Genomic DNA, 14938 nt, shown 5'->3' with positions numbered 1-14938 from the left:
TTCTGACATGTCCAAAGTTTTGTAAAGAACACAGGAAGTGGGCTTTAAAAGCCCAGCATTTGCAGGGCGCCTGGCTGGCTCAGTCGGTTGGGCGTCCAACTCTTTATTTTGGCTCAGGTCAAGATCTCGGCGTTGTGGATTGAGCCCCATGTTGGGCTTCGCACTGGGTGTAGAGGCTGCTTGGGATTCTCCCTCTTCCTCTCCCTCTGCCCCTCCCTGCCTCCCCCTCTCAAAAAAAACAAACAACAAACCAAAAAACAAACAAAAAATGGCCCAGCATTTGCTAATTCATCTTTGCTGCTTTAATCTCGTCACTGCTAGGGACCCCCAAGTAGGCTTCAGAGAACATTTTACTCTAAGTGTGGTCTCTTGATCTGGTCACTCCTACAGAGCATATTCAACTGCATGGAGGTAAGATACATATGAGATTGGCTCCCTTTTCCCTATAATTTCTAGAATAACAGAAAGCAAGGGTTAGAAGGGACCATAATAATGATCTATTTCAATGACTCCCAAACCTGGCTACATATACGATCACTTGGGAGGCTTCCAAAAGTTAGAGTCCTAGACTCTAGCCCAGACCTTAAACCCAGAGTATTACAGGTTAGCATTGCTCCCCCACCCCCCACAAGGACTGAGCTCAGGGTTCTGGGCTCCAGCACCTGCCCCCCACTCCATTCAAAGCTTTTACCAAAATACCTTTTTTAAAAAAAAAATATATATTGATTTGAACTCGACAAGGGAAGAAAGAGTAGGCCAACCAAAGTGAAAAACCCAGAGCAACTCTGTGCCTGTGATGGATGAGCCCAGAACAGCGTCTTAGTGTTAACAGTGTGAAGGCTACATGAACAGCACACTGGGGAGAGTCAGGGAACGTTGGCCTATGGGGAGCCTTTGTGCGGAAGAACAAAAGGCACCCCTTCGAGGAGGGGGCGACTGGAAGAAAGGCACCCCATCCCCTGGCTCACGCGGCCCCCAGGCAGGGTGCATGGGGCCCCGTGTAGAGACGGACTTCAGCCCTTAGTGAGGGTCACCAACCGGTGTGCTCGGGCCAGGAGGAGGCATTTCTAGGACGCAAGACTTCCTGTGCTAACACCGGGAAAGCCCCCGGCAAAGCGGGACGGCTGGACCCTGGCCCCCTTCCCGGCACCCGTCTGTTCCCACCTTCCTGCCCAGACCCAGGAGGCTGTCCAGAGGCAGGATTATGGGGACCTGACACTTGACAGCAACTGCAGCTTCCTTTACCAGGACCGCTCCTGCTGGGGTTTCCAATGACACGAGCGCTCGGTTCCAGAGCACAGAGCCTTTACCTTCCCCCTTGCCGTAGGAGGAGCTCGCGGTCCAGGCCTTGGCCTCCACGTATCCCAGCTCCCGGCAGACGACGTGGGCCGCATGGATGGAGAAGTCATCGTCACACACGGTGCCCCACTGGCCATTGTAGTACACCTCCACCCGGCCCTCGCTGTGCTTCCGCTTCTGGCCAGCCAGGCGCAGCTGGATCTTCACCACGTCTGACGGCACCTGGGGCCGGGGGTACTCGGGTGCCGGCTGCTGGAAGTACTCGGGGTCGTGGGGCCAGCCCTCGTACTGAGCCAGGCCCAGTGACGGCAGCAGCGAGAGCAGGGCCAGCCAGCCTCCGAGGCGCCAGCCTCCACGCGTCTCCATCCCCGGCCTCTGGCTGGAGGACCCGAGCGAGGGGGTGCTGGGCAGCGTCCTGGAAGACAGGGAGGGATGCAGGTGACGGGGGGGTCTACAAAACGTCCAGCTTAGTATTTAAAGCTCTTCACCTTCTGGACCCCGACCTCCTCTCTTCTCCCACCTGAGACTCCAGCCGACAGGTGTGTGAATCCCTACCTCTTCTGCCCACCCACCTTTCCCTAGCTCTGAAATGCTTTTTCTCAGTGGGCCTCCTGGCAGGCACAAGGGCACATTCACACTTCATTTGAGCAGAGTTCTTCTTTTTAAGATTTTATTTCTTTATTTGACAGAGAGAGAGAGAGAGTGAGCACAAGCAGGGGGAGCAGCAGAGGGAGAGGGAGAAGCAGGTGTCCCACTGAGCAGGGAGCCCGATGCGGGGCTCGATCCCAGGACCCTGGGATTATGACCTGAGCCGAAGGCAGACGCTTAATGGACTGAGCCCCCCAGGCGCCCCTTGAGCAGAGCTCTTAAAAAGCCCATCCGCAGAGATGTGAGCAGAGTTCAGGGGAACGAAGGAAAGACAGCATGATACCCAGGGCTGGCACCAGAGGAGAGCTGTTCCCGCGCCAGCTTGAGGGGCCGGGAGGAGTGGTGGCCAGTGTCAGAACGGCCAAGCCTGTTTGGAGCTGTGGCTTCAGGGAAGGGTCTTAAGGCCAAACCACAGCCACAGGAGTAGGAGGAAAAAATACCTGACCTCTCTCCCTCTCTCCTGGTCTCCTGCTCTCTTTCCGGTTATCTCCTACTGGGCAAGCCCACCCTGCCGCCCAAAGCCAAGCCTGTATGAGTAGGCCTCCTGGGGCACAGGGGATGGTGGGGAGGGAGGGCATCAGGTGGAAAGGGCAAGCTGAAGGCATCCAGCACATTCTCCATCTTCCTGCCCACCTCTGTACAGCTGGATCCCCAGGGCCCAGGCCCGTTCCCGCCTCCGTCATGCCATATCCCTACGGAAGAGGCCTCCGGGGTTCTCTCCTTCCCAGGTGGGCTCATCATCTAGACATGCTTCTCAACCTTTCCAGACACCTCCATGTCCCCAGGTAGGTTACAAACTTCTCAAGGGCAGGACTTGAAGCTCATTCTTTGGCTGCTCCAGAGTAAACATGACAGGTTCACGGACATGTTTATTGAACGAGAAGGTGATCTGGTTCCAGGGACTGAGCCACTGGGGAGGTATGGAGCTTGAGAGCACTGCATGGAAGGAGTCCCGTGTGCACTCTCTGGGCGTTCCTGTGTGTGGTGTCCTCCTTCCTTTGGGACGTTAACTGACCTGGACAGAAATGGCCTCTTCCGGGTACAGAGAGTACCACAGGAAGAACACCATGTTTGACTAACACGGGCTGCTCTTCTCTCTGCACACTCCTAGGGCTCTGCTCTCAGGCTCCAGGCCTTCAGACACACCCACACCCCTGACCTCATTACACTGTGTACCAGGGACCGCATGACGGGCGAGGCTGCTGAATGCGGAGGTCAGTGGCAAAGTCTCCTTAAAAAGCCCTCATGCAGGGCCTGTCCTTAGCTGAGCTTTGGTTTCTGCAAGCAGCAGCGACAGACGGTCCCGATGCCAGTGACGGCCTGGGGACAGTTCCGTCCCTTTTCACGGCATCTGTCCCTGAGGGGTGCAGGGGGCTGAGACCAGTCTGCTCTTAGCACAGAGGGGAGGCAAACAGGAGAGGGGCTGAGTGGCCTGTCCTCAGGCAAGGGAGGACTGGACAGCAGAGTAGGGGGGGCGCACAGACTCTAGAGCTAGACAGCTTGGGTTTGAATCCTCATTCTGATCCTTACCTTCTGTGCAACCTCAGGCAAATACTTAACTTCTCTGTGCCTCTGTGTTTCCTATCTATAACATGGGGATAATACTATCTAGCTCACAGAAGTGTCATGAAGATTGAATGAATGGCACATGGTAAGGACTACTGGAGCATTTCCTAAGTGAAAAATTTAAAATCTCAAGACTGTGGTCACCATACCCAGGTGGAGACTACCACTAAGAATTCCACAGTGAGGATTATAGCAAGAGATGAGTACTTAGGTCATGTGTCCTGGTCCTTCCATAGTTCAGAGAGAGGGAATACTAGCTCAAAAGGACTGCAGGTGTTTCCCAGGAGAGGAAGCAGTCTTGGGATGTGGGGCCCCAGAAGCAAAACCGGGACCAGCAGGTGGAAGCTAAAAGTAAAATACTTTCTATTTTAACCATGTACAAAGGGTTAGGCTAATCATATTCAGTACATGGCCCCTCACCATTGAGGAAGGACCAGATAATGGCCCAGAACTGTCAGGACGGCCAGGCAGTGCCCAGTCCCCCGTAGTGGGCTCGGGGCAAAGATGCCAGTGCTTGGGGGTCGGTCAGGCCCGAGGACTGTGGAAGGCCCCCCAGTTTCACTGGAGATCCACCCATCGTCATCCTGTGACTCACGAGCAAGGTCGGAAAGTCATGGGGGCTCCTGCAATAGCCCCTTTCAGGCACAGCCTGGCAAATGAGCAGTGTGGCTCTGAAGGGAGGCCTCGTCGCCTCCCCTGGTCACACTCCATTCCCATCAGAGCACGTTTGCCCCCCCGCAGGCTTGATCAACCATGCCTCACTAAAACCTCGAGGCCTGCTGGGGAGAAGGCAGGGATCATGATTCTTCTACAAGGGAGAAACTCAAGAACCAGAAACGATTAAGGACTTCCCTGGAGTTGCACATCAGTGCAGGCAAAGCCAGAACTAGAAATCCCAAGCTGCCACAGCATCAACAATCCACCAGCACATAATAGGAAAGGCCCAAAGTCTGCCTGGGGCATAGAAGCCTCTAGAGGTTGGCCCATACCTACATGCTTGGCTTCAGTTCCAACGACCCTTCTCTCCCCGCTCTCACTCCAGATCTTCACATGTCACCTGTCCAATCATATCAGCTTCTACTCGGCGGAAGCTTTACACCTAGATCAATGTGCCCCTAACCCTCCCTCTCCCCTTCCCTCCAAATAGTATATGTCACAAGCCCTCCCATTCTTCAAGAAAACCTTCCCAGATGCTCCTGTAGGGGCTAAAGGTGGGCCACTCTAGCATGAAGATTATTTTGAGTTAAAAGCAATCAAAACCCAGCAGATTCAGGAAAAGCTCTTCACCTCCCCCTCAATTGCCTAAAAAGAATTTAGATAGAGGACCTGCTCCAGGAAGAGAGCTGTCACCACAGAAAACTACATTATGATATGAACTGAGTGTGGTAGACAGGGAGGAACCTAGCAAGGCCTGTTTGATCCAAGTCCTGTGGTCCCACTGTTTCTGAGGGGCCTGAGTGGCCCCCCTCCCCAACATTTGTTTATCAAACATTTATTTTTTCATCTTCCTGTGAATTGCATTCCTTCCTCTGAAGTCCCGGACACCTACCTCCTTTCTTTAGTTGAGGAAGACGTATGTACCTCATTTTGCCTGACTGTCTTTGGAGTTTCCATGTCTGGGTAGATTCCCTGTATGTATGAAATTAAATCTGATTTTTCTCCTGTTAATCTGTCTTATGTCAATATGACTCTTAGCCCAGCTAGAAGGGCCTTGGAGGGCAGAGGAAATTCTTCCTCTAATCAGAATGAATGTCTTCTCTGATTTCCTTTAAAATAGCATTTTGGTGCTCACTTCGACAGCACATATACTAAAATAGCATTTTGTTTGTGCTTTACACAATTAACCTTCCCAGGGCTAGTTAACTCCTTGAGATCTTTATCATCTCAACTCACAAGTGTAGTTTTCATATGCAAACCAACCAATCCAGAGCCCTGTCCTCTCAATTACCTCCTTACCAAAAATCTCATACTTTGGATCACTATCTCTCTGCCCTAATCACCCCAAGGCCAGGTACCAGACAACTTGAGACAGCCCCTCAGCCCGAGTGAGCTGAAATCATTTGACCAGCCAATCCTAAACCTGCTTAGCCTGCTTCTTAGGCCTCACCCATTCCTTCCTGTGACAGTCACAAGAAAGGCTCTTGCCCACAGTTTCCCCTCACTCCCTCTGCCTGTGACCAACCCTGGTGCTTCCCGGTGTGGCCCCTTATTGTGTGCCTAGCCTCCCATTTCTAGGAATCAGTGAGTATAAACTTCTTCCTTCATAATGGTTTATTTTTTAAGCGGCCATTTTTAAAAAGAAATCTTACTCTCTGCATGTGCCTATCTCCACACTGTTGCACCCGTCTTCTTGGATTCTCCAACCTGTGGGAATGGCCAGTGTTCACCTCCTAAATCTTTCCTAGAAAAGTGCTCCTGAATTTTTTGTTTCTTTTGTGGAGACTTCTGCTTCCTACTCTGGGGGATTGTAAAGTTTTAGACCCAGATGCTCCTCTCTTCTTTCAAAATTAACTTTTATGCTTTTTTCTTCTGGAAAAGTTACGCAAACTAGTGATAAAAACCTGGATAATGCAAACAAGTAAAAGGAAGAAAATAATTCGCAATATCACTGATGGAGGGAACCATTACCAACACTGTGCTATGTATCCCTCCAGACTTTTTTTTGTACATATGTATAAACTTTAAAACACTGGAATAATTTTCTACATACTTGCTGTGTAAACTGCATTTCACAATTACCAGTATATTGCAAATATTATGCCACTTTGACTTTTCTTTACAAGATTTTTATCAATATACCATAAAATTGGATAATCTTGTCACAAAATTTTTGACTGCTATAAACATTGTGGAAATGAATATCCTTGTAGCTAAAACTCTGCACAGTCTTGGGATAAATTCCAAAAAGTGAAATTGCTGGGTCAAAGAGTGGCAAAAAGTCAACACTTTTGCAAAACTGTATTAACTGCCCTCCAGAAACACTGTCAACTTGTGCATCAGCCAGCAGTATGTAGATTTCCCCACAAATTCAAAATTCTAGCCATGACCAGGTTTTCAAACCTTTCTCCATCTGATAAGCGGAAAAGGGTATTTTTGTTTTAACCAGCATTTCTTTTGTTATTAGTGAGGTTGAGTGCCCCCGGCCCCCATTCTTATTGGCCACCTGCATTTCCTTTCTTCCTTCCTTCCTCTTTCTCTTTCCTTCTTCCTTTCTCTCTCTCTCTTCCTTCCCTCCTTTTTTCTTTCTCTCTCCCTCCCTCCCTTTCTTTTCTTTCTCTCTCACCTCCCTCCTTCCCCCCCCCTTTTCTTTTTGAAATTCTCTCTTCATGCTTTTTATCCCCTTTTCCACTGAATGTTCGTCTTTCCCTTGTGGCTTTGTAAAATCCATTTTTCTCATTGGCATCCAGACGACCCTCAGGAGGGAAAAAACTGTCAGGTGAAAACCAACGTCCAAAGCAAAGCCTGGGTGGGCACAGAGCAACATGCCCTGGGTCTCTCCTCACGCTGCCCCTCTTCGAGCCTGGAGGCCTGGCCTGCCGCTCCCAAGCGCCCTGCACCTGAGCTTGGGTTCAGCCCTTCCTCGGCCTCAGAGACCCCAGCTGCCTGGAGCGAGGCGGCCCACGGGGGATCCGTCCAGGGTGGTCCCCGTTTCTGGCCACCGCCGGCAGCCCGCGGCGCCCCGCGCCCCTGATGCCGCGGGGGGAACGGAGCCGCGCGCCGGGAGGCCCAGGTCCGAGCTGCGGAGGGCGGGCCCGGGCCTGCGGGCTCGGGGCGCTCCTTCCCCGGGGCGGGCGCGGCTCTCGGTCGGGCCGCCCTCCCAGCCCACTAGGGGCCCGGGCCGCCCAAGTCTTCCGGGGCCGGCAGCGGCCGCCCTCGGCCCGGCGTGGGCGCACACGTGAGCCCGCGGGGGCGCGGGGCGCGGCACTAGGGTGACCAGGGTCCCCGGAGGGCGGGGGGGGGGCGGACGCGCGCTGACCCGGGTGCCTGGACTCCCCGGGCCCGCGGCGGCCGCGCTGGAGCCAAACGGGGGCGGCGGGGGGCGGGGCGCTGCCTCCGGGGCCTCTCCGGGAACCAGGGCCAGGTGAGGACAGGGTGGGCTGGGCCAAGTTCCGTGGGAGCGGGTGTCTCCTCTCTGCTCGCATTGCCCACGTGTGTGTCTGGGGGGCGCCGCTGGTGATCTGGCACTGGACACGACCCCCAGGCTTAGCCCGGTGCCTGGCGCATGTTAGATCCTTGTTTTAGAAGATTTGGGTAATGGCAGGGTGCAGCTGGCTCAGAGTAGACCCATCCTCATTCCTGGAAGAGGGGAGGGGGAGGGCAGAGACCAGGCCGACCGCAGGCCTTCCAGATGGTGGGTCAGAGTCACAGTTTTACTTATTAACAACAGACCTCACGAAGGAGCTGGAACAGAGCACCAGGCGGAAGTTCTGAGATTATAGTTACGTTGGCACAGCTCTCTTACCCCTAGAAAACCATTTCCCCTTCTTGAGTGTTTTTCTCTGTAAAATAGATATATCGTTCTGACCTGTGATAAAAATGTATTCAGCCAATGAAAACAGTGGCAAAAGCAGAGCAAAAACTTGATCACCTTATCCTTACTTTTCCCTGGGAGGTGAGAGCTCCATCGTTGCCCAAGCTGTCTTCCCCAAACCCAGCTCTCTCATACAAAGCCATTACTTTCGTGTTTTCTGGTGCCCTGTGTGAATTCCCAGTTGTGGAATTCAGAGGACAGGGGTGACAGCAGTCAAACCTCAGAAAGACTCCCTCTACTTTCTGCCATTGATGTAGATAATGTCTCATATTGCATACATACTTGTTCCAGAAAGGATCATTAGAGCAGGTGAAAAATGTCATTTTTTAATTGAACAATTGCAGGGTTTGGGACTGAATTTTGGTAGCGCCTGCAGTATAGCTCCCTTCTGTGGATTCTTCCTCTCCGAGGAGGTGACAAATAAGAATTCAGGTGCAGAAAACACGCCCTCGCTTCTTTTCCTGCAAGAAAGGAGGAACAGCCTATACGGCCTCCCGGTTCCTGTGCTCCATCTCCTTACTCAGCTCCTTTTAGTTCAGAGACTCTTTATCACTTGTGCTATGTAAACGAAAAGTAGTATTACACTTAATGAGTATTTAACTGAGCACCTATTATGTACCCAGTGTGCAGGAGCTGCGGTGGGAGAGACAGAAGAAATGGGAGGTGCTCCCATTCTTGTGGGGTGGGTCCTATCTCCCCATCTAGAATTCTGTCCTCTTTTTCCTCCCATTGTCTCTTGGGCGGGTCCTATCTCTCTGGAATGGGAGAACCATAGAAGAGAATTTACTCAAGTTTTAAATAGGTGGGCCCAGATGATGGGAGTGTTAAGAGTTATGGGTATAAGAGGTCCGTGTGAGATAGAACAAAATCAGAGGTTTTTTGTTTTTGTTTTTAAAGATTTTATTTATTTATTTGAGACAGAGAGAATGAGAGACAGAGAGCAGGAGAGGGAGGAGGGTCAGAGGGAGAAGCAGACTCCCTGCTGAGCAGGGAGCCCGACGTGGGACTCGATCCCGGGACTCCAGGATCATGACCTGAGCCGAAGGCAGTCGCTTAACCAACTGAGCCACCCAGGCACCCAAATCAGAGGTTTTTTGCCAGAAAGGACGAGGCAGGGCCATTTGAAAGGGGAAGGCCATGTCCAGGCCACTTAGCTAAGGGAGCAAGAGCAGGGAATAATTTGTAGCTCCGGCTTCCCTAATCCAGGACTCCTGCCGCTTGAGTACCAAGGTCAGGAGAGGCTCTGGGAGGAGGACGGCCTTGAGCAGGGCTTGGAAGAAGAATTAGGAAAAGAAAACATGGAGTAGGCTGGACTGGAGCAAACTAGTGTGGAAAGCAATGGGTGTGGAAATCAGCCATCCGTGCAGGGACAGAAGGAGGTGGCATTTGGAAGACAGTGTTTACAAGGTGCTGGATAAGAAGGATGGAATGGGCAGACCTTCCGAGCCGGAGGGGAATTCAGAGCCAGTCCATCAAGTCAGCCAGTCCATCTCATTTCACTTCATAGATAAAAGAAATGAGGACCAAGGGTTTACTGGATTGCCCCATGGTCAATCATTAGTAACTGGCAGAGCCTTTCTTGACCCTGGGTATCTTGGCTTCCAATTCTACCTCCTATACTGGGATGCCTTTGTCTGTCCCTGTCTGTCCCCATTTTGTTTCTTGTAAGTACCTGGCTGAGGTCAGCTTGCACAGGACCTGGAACCATCCTGCTGGACCCCAAGATGCAGCCAGGGACCATGACAAGAGCTCGGGCTCTCAGTCTCTTCTGCAGTCTGAGTGCCTGCCACCCCCAGCCTCCAATCCCTCATCTGTGCCAGGAAGAGGGTGTGCTAGCACAGGGAAGGGAAGCATAGGTCGACTTGCATGTCACATTCACCCAGCTAGTGGGGCTATCTAGGGAGCTGAGTGGCATCAAGGCCTAAGAGGCTAGAGGGCTGGCATGGGTTTGTGAGGACTGCCACAGACAGGGGCACGAGGGTGGCAGCATGCCTGCTGGGCATTTGCTGTCCTAGGCACGGGACAAATGATCCTAAGAACTTTCTCAGATTTTATGAATCCGCTGAGGTCCTAAACGTCCTAGGTGAGACTATTGTTATGGGTTGAACTGTGTTCCCTGCCTTGCTCTGGTCAGTCTTTCTAGGGGCTGATGCTTCCCTCTCTGAGCCCTGGTCCTGATTCTGCTGCTAGACCTCAGTAATGCTTCCTCCCTGGATCTCTGCTATGATGCTCTGCTGCTGAGCCCACCCCAGACACATGCTCCACCACCCCTCTGTGTGCGCATCTACTCTGTTCCACGGCCTCTCTATCTACATCCGCTGGTCGGATCAGATGGCCATCTGATACTTGATATGCCTCTCCATGGTAGTTTTAAAACAAGCTCTCTTCTATGATCATAGGTCAAAGCACTATTGAAGTCAAGTGGATGGGAGGGGGCCTCTGGCTCCCTCATCTTGCAATGTGTGGGTCCTCTTGCCTCTCGGCAACCCCTCCTCTGGTATCTATTGGCATCACTGGTTCCCTGGAGAGGTCTGTTGGGCATCTTGGAATCAGAACACAAATGTCTGAATCCTGCCTTCAAGCTCTATGGATTTGGGGACAATTTACCTTTTTTTTTTTTTTTTAAGATTTTATTTATTTATTTGATGAGAGAGACACAGTGAGAGAGGAACACAAGCAGGGGGAGTGGGAGAGGGAGAAGCAGGCTTCCCGCTGAGCAGGGAGCCCAATGCAGGACTCAGTCCCAGGACCCTGGGATCATGACCTGAGCCGAAGGCAGAAGACACTTAACGACTGAGCCACCCAGGTGCCCCAACAAATTACTTTTAGAGCCTGAATTTCCTCTTTGGATTATGGAAATAACCTTCCGTGTGCGTGTGTGTGTGTGTATTAAATAAAATAATGTAAAAATTCCTAGCACACAGCATAGCCTCATTCACATTAGTTTTCTTCTTTCCTTCCTGCCAACTCAGAACCCCCGATGTGGGTACTCAGTAAATATTTATTGAGTGAGTAAGTAAAATTCCTATTCACATCTTCACACCCTACCCAAATTGCCTTTTTCTTCTGATCAATTGCATTGGAAAGCAAGGTGATAAATTCTTCCCTTATGAAATTATTGTGTTTAGGGATGTAACACCTTAAAGAATAAGTTAATTACTCTCCTAAGGACAGGGCACTTTTACACTGTAAGAGGAACTCCTAGATATGAATTCCAATCGTCGAGTTTTACATATTGTACAATGTTAGAAGCAAGAGCAACAGGGTTTTTCCTGAGTGGGTGGACCTTCCCCATGCCCTTCAGATCAGCTGCCATAGGTGCCTGCTTACCTCTGAAATTCACTGTGTGGTGAAGGTGGGAGGCAGGCGTTGGGATGATTTATGGAAGATGAAGATCCCCTGGAATCCTAAAATCTCACCCGACCAGATCATCAGTGCTGGTATCTAGACGAGAGTCATGGGCTGTAAGGTGGGATCTGGGAGAGACAGAGTAAGGCACAATTCCGACTCATCACAGCTGATTTCCTCGGAAATGTGCAGACACACCTGTTAGCCCTCAAAGGATGAGCCCCTAACCACCTGCTGGACTTGACAGCCTAAGGGCCGGTGAAGGTCTGAGGCAGTGAGCCATGCTGACACTTAGAGGGGAGAAGAGTTGTGTCTGCAGGGTCCACATGGCAGTCCCACAGGGAGTGGTGACTCCTCAAGACCCACCTCCTCGAAGCAGCCAGCTCCAGCTACTTCTGCCTTCCCGGCTGACCTCCAACACCTTTAGCTGCGCTCCGGAAGCTAGAGGGGGCTGGGCATCATCTCGTGCTTTGAGCATGCCCGGTAGGCCAAGCATATTCCATTCCCTCTCTAGGCCATTTCCAAATAGATGCCAGTCTCAGGAAGGAAGGCAGAACGAAAGCTTACGGGGCAGCTCAACAGGCTCCATCTTTCAGCAGAACATTCTATTAGAAGGTGCCGAGAGGTAGATGTGCTTCGCCTCTGGGGGTCTGGTCATTTTGCTGTGCAAAGATTGTGGTGAGTAATTCCACACTTGTCCCCCCACCCAGGGACATACAAAATTTTCTTACTCTCTGCCTGTTTTATGTATTCATTTGCCCTCATCCCCACCTTCTTCTAAAAGTATGATCTCTGCTTTTATACAGAAACCTGGACACTACATGGGCTGGTGTTGAAGGTGGGATTCTGTTACAGAAAAAGCTGGATTTTTTAAAAAAATAAACAACTCTTGTTTTTATTGATCACTCATTCTGTTTCAATTACCATGTGAAAAGTGCCTTACAGGTATAGACCAATTTAATTCTCTAGACCAGTGCTTCCCAATAGAAACATAATGCGAGCCACATATATGATTTAAATTTTTCTGGTAGCCACATTAAAAAAGTAAAATGAGGGCCACCTGGTTGGCTCAGTGGGTTAAGTGTCTGTCTTCAGCTCAGGTCATGATCCTGGAGTCCCGGGATTGAGCCCTATATCGGGCTCCCTGCTCAACAGAGAGCCTGCTTCTCCCCCTGCCCCTGACCCCACTCGTACTCTCTCACTCTCTCTCTCAAATAAATACATAATATCTTAAAAAAAAGTAAAATGAAATAGGTGAAATTAATGTTAATGATATATTCTATTTAACCCAAATACATCACAAATATCAATCCAGTATGTATTCAATATAAAATTATTAATGAGATACTTCACATTCTTTTCTTGTACTAAGTCTTTGAAATCTGGTGAGTACATTCACAGCACACCTCAATTCGGTCGAGCACATTTGAGGTGCTCGGCAGCCCCACAATATCCCACTTGTGCCTACTGGATGGCACAGCTCCAGGAAACCCTCCGAGAGAGTGTTACCAGCATCCCTACTGCCCCCAGGAAAAACGGAGGGACAGAAAGGCTACGTGGTTTTCCTAAGGTCACATAGCTAAAAGGTGATCAAGGTGGGATTTGCATCCAGGCAGCCAGATACCAGAGCTGATATGTTTATTCACTAATCGTTCTTATCCCTGTGGCTGAGACAAGCGTACTTTGGTATCCCCGTCCTTGCCCAGGGACCAATTTGCTTGAGAAGACTGCTTTGGGTTAAAGCATTTGAGCTTCACTAATAAATGTACCAGGCTCCAAATGATAACAAACAAAAGCAAAGGAAAGCCTGAATTTATAATTTCAATAAAACAAACAGAAGAGCACTGGGTCTCTTACCTAATCATAAACAAATATGGTAAATTTTCCCTTTACCTTTCTGGACTTTTTTTTTTTTAAAGATTTTATTTATTTATTTGACAGAGAAAGAGAGAGCACAAGCAGGGGGAGGGCAGGCAGAGGGAGAGGGAGAAGCAGACTCACCACTGAGCAGGGAGCCTGATGCGGGGCTCGATCCCAGGACCCTGGGATCGTGACCTGAGCCGAAGGCAGATGCTTAGCCGACTGAGCCATCAGGTGCCCCTACCTTTCTGGACATTTGATGACATTTGGATTGATGGAAGACACTTTCCTCCTCCTCACACCTGCTCTATCAGTCCTGGTCAGAAATTTTATTCTGCTAAAGACATTAAAAAAAAAAAATGGTGGAGACATCTGACCAAATGTGGTATCTGCTACCACAGCTGGGGGAGTTTTTGGCAACAAAGAAGATCTATTTTCAGCATTCACCTTTGAAGACCTCCCAGGTCCCAATAAGGGTCCATGCCAGTGAGGAAGCATCACCACCCAACAGGGATATTCCAGGAGCATCCTTACCCAGAACACAGGCCAGCTGGGTCAGCGGAACATTTCTGCAGCTTCGCACACATACCAAAAAGCGAGCTCAACAGGGTTTCAGCAACCCTCTCCAGGCAAGCTGAGGAAAGTTCACAAGGGGGAAGCTCACCTTGGAGAGTATTCTGTTAAAACCTCATCTGACTGAAGTCTAGGAACTACCGTAGCAGATGGTCTTAATTATTCACACAGTTTAGCTCGGGAGTGGGCCATCATCAGAGGGTTCAAGGCAAGATGCCCATGGACTGCAGTATGTGATTAACATGAATGAGAGCCAGTGTGTGTCAGAAAAAAGTTGGCTATGGCTGTGGCTTATCAGAAAGTGGTAAATTACCTCTCCTAATGTTTTCTCACTTGGCTCTCGGCTAAGCAGTTGAGGACATTCTTACTTTAATTCAATCCGCTGGAGGATACAACTTTCACACGATGGATACTAATATAAGCTTGGCTAACAAGAGGCTCTATGCCCCCAGGGGGTATCTGGGAGAGATAGGGAAAGAATTCCTTCACATCACTGGGATTGAACGTACCAGGCATTCCTGACAAACATCAGCCAGACTCAGCTCACCTTCCTCAGGGGCCTTGAGCACTCCCTGCCCACAGTGGCCCACTCAGCCTGCACGTTCTTCCCCCATGAAGAACGGGTTGGATGCACTCCCACCTCTCTGTTGTCAGTAAGCAGCATGGAGTAATAGGTTAGAGGCATGCAAAATAGGCTTCAAATCTCATTTCCACTTCCCAGCTCTGTGACCTCAGGCACACTGAGATTTTCTAAGTCTCTGTATTTCATCTGTAAAACCGAAGCGATATGTACCTAAAAGCAACTTTTTTGAGGGAAAACAAGAAACATCTACTTTTCAGGATTGTTATAAAGATCAAAGATCGTATTTCTTAAGTTCCTGATCCACAGTAGGTGGTCAAAAATACCAGGTAAAGTGTTTGGGTTCAAACAGGTGCAGCCTGCTAGATTCGGGTCAGGCGATTTAAATGCCAACTGCAAGTTGCTAAACTGCATTATGGAAATGGTTGTATTGAATTTTGATCTTCAGATTTTGGGAAACTGGTAACTCCCAGGGATGAGCTTAGGTAGTTCCTCCTGGATCCACCTCTTGGAACAACGCAGTTTAAAACTAG

General features: G+C 50.2%; 1 protein-coding gene and 1 long non-coding RNA gene across 9 annotated transcripts in view; one reads left to right on the top strand and one right to left on the bottom strand.

Moving 5' to 3' along the window:
- The window catches only part of LOXL2 (lysyl oxidase like 2), a 121735-nt gene that overhangs the window by 91769 nt on the left and 15028 nt on the right, over window positions 1–14938 (bottom strand). For 4 of the 8 annotated variants that reach the window (XR_010409661.1, XM_045880025.3, XM_045880031.3 and 1 more), the window contains exons 2-3: window positions 11375–11520; window positions 1311–1714 (exon numbers count right to left, since the gene is read on the bottom strand). Coding sequence is in view for 7 of the 8 variants with exons in the window: in XM_045880025.3 (XP_045735981.1) it covers window positions 1311–1665 (355 nt within the window). In the remaining variant the exon portion in view is untranslated. Of the gene's footprint in view, window positions 1–1310; window positions 1715–11374; window positions 11521–13786; window positions 13887–14938 lie in introns of all 8 variants that reach the window. The other 4 variants (XM_054508665.2, XM_054508664.2, XM_045880028.3 and 1 more) reach the window with 4 other exon arrangements.
- Window positions 5643–13790, top strand: LOC135363683 (uncharacterized). The gene is made up of 3 exons (XR_010409662.1): window positions 5643–5754; window positions 11907–12070; window positions 12199–13790. It is a non-coding gene; the product is annotated as an uncharacterized LOC135363683 (long non-coding RNA).

The sequence above is a fragment of the Mirounga angustirostris genome, unplaced genomic scaffold, assembly GCF_029215605.1.
Source record: "Mirounga angustirostris isolate CCGP_5_RB_7025 unplaced genomic scaffold, mMirAng1.0.hap1 SCAF_2, whole genome shotgun sequence".
Lineage (NCBI taxonomy): Eukaryota > Metazoa > Chordata > Mammalia > Carnivora > Phocidae > Mirounga > Mirounga angustirostris.
This window is presented reverse-complemented; position numbering and strand designations above follow the sequence as displayed.